General features: G+C 40.4%; 1 protein-coding gene across 1 annotated transcript in view; it reads left to right on the top strand.

Annotated features, from left to right (window-relative positions):
* Nucleotides 1-197: 197 nt before the first annotated feature.
* Nucleotides 198-8,815, top strand: part of snx29 (sorting nexin 29) — a 128,990-nt gene continuing 120,372 nt past the window's right edge. The window contains exons 1-8 of the mRNA XM_044178470.1: nucleotides 198-624; nucleotides 1,866-1,930; nucleotides 2,924-2,976; nucleotides 3,733-3,857; nucleotides 5,864-6,044; nucleotides 6,372-6,442; nucleotides 7,381-7,641; nucleotides 8,691-8,815. The exon at nucleotides 8,691-8,815 is cut by the window's right edge and continues 278 nt beyond it. Coding sequence (XP_044034405.1) covers nucleotides 618-624; nucleotides 1,866-1,930; nucleotides 2,924-2,976; nucleotides 3,733-3,857; nucleotides 5,864-6,044; nucleotides 6,372-6,442; nucleotides 7,381-7,641; nucleotides 8,691-8,815 — 888 coding nt within the window. The 5' untranslated portion in view covers nucleotides 198-617. The remainder of the gene's footprint in view (nucleotides 625-1,865; nucleotides 1,931-2,923; nucleotides 2,977-3,732; nucleotides 3,858-5,863; nucleotides 6,045-6,371; nucleotides 6,443-7,380; nucleotides 7,642-8,690) is intronic.

The following is an 8,815-nucleotide window of genomic DNA, read 5'->3' as shown; positions in this document are numbered from 1 at the left end:
TTTCTTTTTTCTCTTTAAAGACTTAAATAAAGGTTTCAATCGTTCAGTCTATTTCAAATAAAAAAGATTTGTCAATGTTGGTTCACCCTGCACAAATTCCACGAAATACTTACCATCTCTCTACCTGAAAATGTTACTTTTGCATTTCCATAACAGACTACAACTCCCGGTAAGGCCTTCCTGTCATATGACAGCTGTGTATTTTGTCATGTGACCTTGACAGTTCCCCCGTTTCCCTATTTCGCAGTGCCACAGGCTTCAAACTGAAAACACTTTCCTAAACGCTCCACCACACTTTAGACAGGTGATTTCACGGCTCTGAAATTTCACTCTGGCTTGTGCTTAGTACAGTTTATCCGCTCATTAGGCTTCTGACAGGACTTACATGTCAGACTGTGGTAGACTCACAGCCCCAGCGGCTACCCGGCAGGCCTCTCTTTCACCGTGTGAGCGTCAGTCCTCACGCCACGGTTGGGCGGGTCTAGCTCGGCCACAGAGGCAGCATGGGCCCGGTGCATAGCTAGCCTCTGCTCTTAACAGCTACAGAAAGGGATGAATCATATCGGTGGTGAACTGTTTAGCTTGGATGTCACTGCTAACGGAGTTTGGCTGTCAGAATGAACGGTGAGTTTCATTGCCTTTTGTTAAAGCACAAAATGTCAAATAACGCATGCACGAGGAGATGCAAGTAACTTGTTAGCGACTGTGTTCAGACAGTAAGTTAGGGATTTCTGCTGACTTGTTAAAAGCTTAGGACTCTGCAGCTACTTCCCCAATGTTAATATCCAGCAAATGGCCTTTCTGGTCCTTTAAACCTTAGTGAATTATTAGATAGATGCCCAGCTTTTGCTTCAGAGAAAATAAAAGCAATTCAACACTATTCAGATGCACTTTCTAAGGCTCTAAAGTGTTACATGTATGAAAGCTCTTTATGTGCATCTGTCCAATGCATGGCTAACCACAAAATCACATACTGTTCAGGTTCACTCACTGTGACAACACGGAAAACACCCGATGCTTTTGTTTTGAAGTGGCAAGTTAAAAAAAGAAGAATCATAGTTAGGGCTCCAGCTAAGGATTATTTTCATTGTTAGTTAATCTGCTGATTTGATTTATCAATCATTCGTTTAATCAATAAAATGTCAGAAAATTGTGAAAAATGTCCATCACTGTTTTCGCAGAGCCTAAAGTGATGCATTCAGACTTCTTGCTTTATCAGACCCACGGTACAAAACCCAAGACATTCAGTTTACAAAAATATAAATTAGAGAAAAGCAGCAAATCTTCACATTGGAAAAGCTGGAACCACAGAATGGTTGGGGTTTAGCTTACAAAATGTCTCAAACTAAATTATCTAAATAGTTTTTCCTTATTTTCTGTCCATCATTTAAATCAATTAATCTCCTAATCCTTTCAGCTCTAATTGTAACTGTGTAACAAACACATTATAGAAGGCTACTATACAAATATAACACAAAGTCTTGCGGGAATACTACATACTAAAGTAGCCCAATTGATTTATTTATTGATTTATTTAACAGGAACAGTGCACATTAATCAACTCTGCTGTAAATGCGCTTACAGCACGGAAAGTTCTTGTAATATTGAGTTTGTTTTATCTCATTCTATTTGTTTGTTTATTGGCAGGGGTGTAATACAGGTAGGGGGGTTTCATGCTGTAATAATTGAAATCATCCATTATAAACAAACAGTTAAAATCCTTCCTCTCCTCTTGGACATGCATAATTAATACAGGAACAAGCAATGGCTGGGAAATGGAGTTCGTATTACAGTAATTTTCTTGTATGTATCATTAAACTAAATTTGGGTAATGTCCTTTTGTCTGTCTGTGTTCACCGCTGCAGGCACTCAGCAGAGTGATACTAAGAGGCAGCACCTCCTGGAGAGGCTGCTGGATGCTGTAAAACAGGTGAGTCACCTGTTGTCTGTAGTTCTTGTATACATCACAGTTCCACAATCTGCTACGGCTTCTACACCCCAAACATTCACTTCTTTCCCCATTTGATCAGCATTGTAGGAGAGGGCCACAAAATGGCATTCAGCTCTTTGGCATGTTTCGAAGCCAGATTGGCCTTTAATATAAAGAACTATGTATTCATTTTATTAGTGATCTGGATCTGCCATAAATGATCATCACTGTTTACAAGTGAAAGCTGGACAAAGAAAGATACTTCCAAATGCTAAAGCTGTGTACGTGGTCAAGAAGTCACCTCACCTTAAAAGTGTGTAGTGTTATTGAAATAATGCCTTTCTCTGGAACAAGAACATTATTTAACATTTGCCAAAGTTTGTGGTTTGTTTGTGTCTGAATGCCTTTTAGTTCATTTCTCATTTCTCTGTATACCAAAACACACTAGAGGAAGTAAAACTGAGCACTATTTGCAACTTCTACAAGTTGATCTCCTATTGAATTAAGTGCAGACTTGTTGGGAAAATAAAGAGTAGAATTTGAGTGGTATTAAAGTGTCATATTCTGAGGAGACATTACATTGGCAGATGTGGTTTGATGTGATGTCCTTTCTCATTCAAAGAGGGGAAAAAAGAAAGTGGGAACTGCATGTACAGTATCAGGGCTAGTCTGGACTGGTTTCTAGTTTCAAGGACAGAGTTTCCTTATAGAAGCTCGCTGTACACTGTATTCAGTGACCATTATGGGGCATTAATTCAGGTGAAGATGCTTAGGTTTTTATAGAATTTGAGTTGAGGCTTTTAGTTATGTAACTATTCAACTATCCAATATCGTGCACCATCAGTACTGTTCATTAGAAAAAGACTATTCTGTGGCTACTCCAGCGATTTAGGCCCTTGAAATCTTGAAAATATTTAATCCGGAGTAATGCTTGAACCTCCTTGAAGAAGTATTTCAGAGGCAGCTATTATCATTCCCTTTATATCTTTCCAGTGCCAAATCCGCTTTGGAGGAAGAAAGGAGATTGCCACAGACTCAGACAGCAGGTAAGACAAGCTGCCTGTTACCAAGACATTCTTTTGTAAAATCTGTGTTTGTTTAGCAGCCAAGAAGTTATTTGGTTTGCGTGTGTTGTTGCTGTGGTGCTTTTGGCTCCGGTATGTGCTTATCTTACCTTCACCCTCTTCTGGCAACATGCCCAGCTTGAGGATCAATTTCTTCGCTACAAAAATAATTAAAAAATGAAATAAAAAACCTTTTGCTTTTTTGGTCGGAGAGCTTTTCCAATATTTTCCATCATATCTAAGCAAATAACTAAGTTCAGTTTTATGATGTTAATAACGTTCAAAAAAGGAAAAACTGGGTATGTATGAACAATTATGTACTGTACTAACCTTGTTTCATCAGATCTTAATGCTGTCAGAGGGGAATATTTGATCAACATTTCATATCCTGTGCTGCTCAGATCTCATTTTGAGGTTGTAGCTTCAGTTTTTGAACATTAGTTACCATTTCGGCCTTGATGATTTTAAATTATTGTATGATGCAGGATGGATTCATATTCAGAAAACATCCCTTTTGTAACATAGTGGTGGTCTTCAAATTTCAAAGCAATAAAAACTCACATCTTAAATAATGGTACTTCTAGCGGAATTTAAAGTGCACCCATAATTTCAAGTGGTATAAAAACTCTCAAGGGGTGTACAAACTCCTTCTTAGCAGTGTACATGTACTGTTCACATCGATCAGTGAATGAGAAATCCCCTTTCTATCCTAACAGTAACTTGGCTTTTTCTCTGCAGGGTGATCTGTCTATGTGCCCAGTTTGAAGCGGTGCTGCAGCATGGCCTGAGGAAGAGCCGAGGCCTGGCTCTCACCGCCGCCGCTCTCAAGCAGGCTGCGGGCTTCAGCAGCAAGACTGAAGCAGGTGCGATACTTGTAACTGGCTGTATGGTCTGTTAGACTCAGGTCAGGTAAAGGTGAAAGTCAAGGCAGCAACTTAACATTAGCCTCGAGCCTTTACCTTGGATAAAGGAGACCTGAGAATGCTAACCTTGCTACAGGGTAGCTTGGCTGGTACAAAAATGCAGAAGAAATCTGGGATATTTCCAGTTGATGTAATGGTGCAGTCAAAAAAAACAACTTGGGTTTGAATACTTCCTTCAGTGTAATATAACTAATGAAGTGTTGAAAAAATGCAGATATAGCAGATAATATACAGTATGTTGTACCATCCTCCTTTTCCCCTCCTTTGTTCTTATTTTCAGGATTCCTCTCCTTTACCTTTCAGTGTCCCCTGAGGAAGAGAGCTGCATTTTTTTTAAATCACAGCCATCCTTGTATTTGACATTTAATTGAAATATTTTAACTTTTTGCAAGAAAGGGTCCTAAGTCTTTATCCCGCTGAAGACGCCTCATGTTGTTTTTATTTGTTGTTGCTCAGAATTGCAGTATTTGTGCTCTATGGCAGTATTTCCCAACCCCTTTTTTGGAGTGGCTTTTCCATTACACTACGGTTTCAGCTGTTAATCCATTAGTATTCGCTTTTTCAATCATTTATCCATTAGCTAAGTATTTCAACTGTTAAACCTATACATTGTTTTTTTTATCTATCTCTTAACTGTTCTTTACTTTTAGCTATCTATTTTGAGTGTTTATCAGTAACCTTAAGCTAACTACTGTTTATTCAACTGTAGCTGTTTATGTTAACCAATTATCCATTACCATCTATTGCAGTCATTCATCCACTAACATTACTGTTTGTTTATCTTTGCTTCTCTGCTCGCTTGCTAACTATTTTTCACTTTTATTTCTGGCAACTTGTGGTGTTCAGGTGTTTATAGTTGACTCAATATGTGGATATTTTTAAATCAAATCATAATTTCTAATTTATCAAATTATTTGAGCTACCCCACCTTTCCACGTACCCTCCGACAACTGCTATGGGGTACAAGTACCCCTGATTGGGAATCACTGCTCTATGGTATCTCCATGAGGAAAAGCACAGTATGAAAAGCTTCAAGATTCAGTTTTATTTGCAGCCATCAGAGCTTATGAAGACCATTCTGCTTGTTAAGAGACATTAGTTTCACATTATACTAAATAGTTTCTACTGTGTCATATTTAAGAACCACATGGCTATTAATTCCAGATGGAGGAGAAATGCATGACTTCTGTAATGGCTACCACGTCAGAGCCATTAGCATATCTGACGTTTTCCTGTATTTCACAGTCAATTAGAAGAAAGGATTGTGGCTGAACTTGTGGATTTTGAGCTCCCTAATGAAGCCAAGCCCAGAAATAGCAGCCATCATTTTTAACACATTGTTCTGAGGTTATATGCTAATCAAATGCAAAAGAAAAGCATAGCACTCATTCCAATAAATTACCTCACCTCAGAAATCTCTACATTGAAACATACCCACATACGTTTTTTTTTTTTCCCCCTGCGTTATAGAAAAAAATATGCAGAAGCTGGAGAGGTGACAGGTAGGAAGTCAGGATGGAGCTGCGTGAAAGGAGGTGTGGGTATTTGTTAATGAGAGACTGAAGATGTGCTGACTCTCAGGACTCCAGAATTGTTTTTGCCACTGCTTCACTGACCTCTTGAACCTATTATGTAACTCAAGAACAGTTGTTTTTGAACTGATTCTCTCCTCCTTTCTCTGTTTTCCTCTTCCTCCCTCCATGCCTCTTTTTTTCACCCCCTGCGCCTTCTCTGTGACTTCTACCTCCTCTTTTTCTCACCGCTCAATTTGCATACCCCTTGCTTCGTTCTTATCCATCCCTCCAACTCTTCGTCCCATCTCTCCTTTACCGTATCACATATTTTTCCCTCCAACCCATCAACCATCAATCTTTCCACTCCTTTGTCTTACCACCTTTTACTCCCTTGTCTCTTCTCCTCTCTCTTTTTACCCCCCCCCCCACCAGAGTTGACATTCTGGTTCTATGTGAAGGAGCATCTAAACCGCCACGAGCTCCAACGGTTCTACTCCCTGCATCAGATCTCCTCAGAGCTGGGCCGGGGTCGTGCCTGGCTGCGCTGCGCCCTCAATGAGCACTCGCTGGAGCGCTACCTGCACACGTTGCTGGCTGACCGCCCACGCCTGGGGTTAGTACAGTGTGTGTGTGTGTGTGTGTGTGTGTGTGTGTGGGGTTTATGTATGTTTTATCAAATCACCATAACCTCTTTCACTCTAGTCAGTAATAAAAATATTAGTATTTTCATATGACCATGATTTGATATGAGAATGATTTTACCTGTTTGCATATCTGTGTGATCTTGCATACATGCTCTTTTCATAAGTTACACTGACACTCCAGAATCTATTCACATGTACAGTTATCCTCTGTACAGCTGGTAGTTCCTCAGGTATGCAGGGCTTTCCTCTTTTTGTCTTGATTCGAGATGTTACTTCACCTCCTCTCTGTTCTCTAGAACTTACTATGAAGACTGGGCTTTTATTCTCGATGAAGAGAGAGCAAGTATGCTCCCCACCATGGCTGCAGGTGAGTTTGTGTTTTAATGTTAGGTCAACATACTACACACCAGACTGTAGTAGGGACATGGATTTCTCAAATGTTTAACCATGCTAGTGCTGTGGCTGAATTTTATCCAAGCAATGGCATGGTAAACATTATTGTAGTTAGAAATGCCACTCAAAGGGAAGTGAACACCTGTTAACATGTTAATGTTGTTAGTGTTCTAACATGCATACAGTTTGTATTTTACGTGCCAATGTACAGCTAAAGATGACAAAGTGTACATGTTAACATGCATGCTAATGTTACATATAATGTAACATTAGCATAAATATAGCATGATATGGTAATTATAGCTTGCAAAAATGCGTTCAGTTAGTATGTTAACATGTTAGCATTTAGCATGCTAGTGTGCTAACAATAGCAAAGCACAGCTAAAACTGATTAAAGTTGAGCCAAGTCTGACAACTTAAAGCTGAGCCTGGCAGTCTCAGTCTGAGATGACAGAACAGCAAAGTTGTCTTCATTTTTATCCATCCAAACATTGTATTTTCCGGTGTGCGATGAGGCTTACAGCCTCACTTTCAATCTCATTGAAATTTAAACATGCGTCACACAAACAGAGCAGCTGTAACAGCAGTTATTTAACTGACTTTGCACTTTACTTGTTTAGCAGGACTGGATTTGGTGGGAATTTGTGTTAATGGCTGTGCTCTTACTGTTGAACTATTGATGAGCGCAACTCAGATGAGCACAAACTCTAAAATATTAAGAATATATACCACTGATCTTATGCCAGAGCTTTTCCCTTCTTTTCAAACACAGGCAGATAGCATGAGTTCATCTGAGGCTGCCCACTCTTGCTCTGTGTGCCCAGAAAAGCTTACAAAGCACTTTGCAGAAGTTTAAAAGCTTCAGCTGTGATAAATTACATTTTGCCTCTCTCTTTCTGCTGCTTTCTTCAGGTCTGAACTCCATCCTGTTTGCCATCAACATCGACAACACTGACCTGAACGGCGGGGTGACGCGAGGAGGAGGCTCCTCGGTATCCCATCTCCTCAAGGAGTCCACGCAGGGCATCGGCAGCCTGTGGAAAGAGTCGACTCAAGGGGTCAGCAGCCTGCTGCGAGAGATCAGCACCGCCACGGCTGTGGTGCCTGGCTTCACCCCCAGAGTGGACGGAGCCTCAGACCCACTACCTGTCCTGCCACGCAGCACCTCTGCTGGTAGGAAACAGCAATATTTAATATGACTTGTTTGCTGCAACAGACGGGGGTGTACAATACAATAGCTATGCAAGAAATACAAAATTGGTTGTTGTTCGCTTGTGAACTTGTGAACAGTGTTCCTTCTTGCTAATACAGTTTTCTTCAGCATATGTAGTAGAATATTTTTTTAGCCTTTCTTTCTTTCACAGATGACATAATTTTGCAGACATGGTATCTACTTCTGGACTAATTCACTGTATTGTAAGATGTTTGTTATTTTGTCCACCCATTGAATGCAGTGAATCATACATCATGGTCCTCTAGCTCTAACATGAAATAAATCTATCTGACAGAGGATGGACACATGGCTGTATTTTAGTATTGCAGCATACTGTATTTTTACTCCTAGAAAAAGTGTTTATGTCACAAAAGCACCACAGAACCAGCACAAACAGTAAAACAACATATGGTTCAGTTTGCACTGGTAGGACAAATCTAGTGGATGCAACACAAGGCATCTGCAGCAGAGTGCTGCCAGAGTGAAAAAATCCCCCGTGAAATGAATAAACTTCCAGAATGTCGGCCTCCTTGTTTGACCTCATTTAGTCTGCCCCGGTCCATCCCATCGGGGAAAGCTCACGCTGCTTCCTCTCCCTATGTTCTGCTCAGAGGGATGAACAAGCTTTTAAATTTAAACTGTGTGGTGTTAAAAGTTTCCACTGGAATGAATGTAAATGAGGAGCTGGTGTGCCAGCTCCTCGAGGTGGGAAGACCCATTCACGTTATTCACTGGTAGAAGACTCGTTAATGCACAGGCAGGATTTTTGGCTCTGAAAAGGAAGAGAGAGTTGAACCACAGATCTATCTATCAGTCTATTAGAAATGCACTTTTAAAGGCCTAATTGAAATGAACTTAAGATGCTGATGTCACCAGTACTAAACTTATATGAACATTTGGAGGGAGCTTGTCTAGACAGGTGAAAAGTACTGAATTAATTTAAGTTTCACTTTATTCAAGGTTGAGATTGAGGTTTTTGTTCACTTCATTTTCATCTTTTCCCACCCAGACTCAGGGCTGAGGAAGGAGCGCCGGAGGAAAAAGAAAATCACCAACATAATTTCCTTTGATGACAATCTGGACGGAGGGGCGGAGGATGAGGAGGTGGGAGAGGAGGACTCCCAGAAGATGGGC

The sequence above is a fragment of the Siniperca chuatsi genome, linkage group LG20 (assembly GCF_020085105.1).
Source record: "Siniperca chuatsi isolate FFG_IHB_CAS linkage group LG20, ASM2008510v1, whole genome shotgun sequence".
NCBI classification, from domain to species: Eukaryota; Metazoa; Chordata; class Actinopteri; order Centrarchiformes; family Sinipercidae; genus Siniperca; species Siniperca chuatsi.
This window is presented reverse-complemented; position numbering and strand designations above follow the sequence as displayed.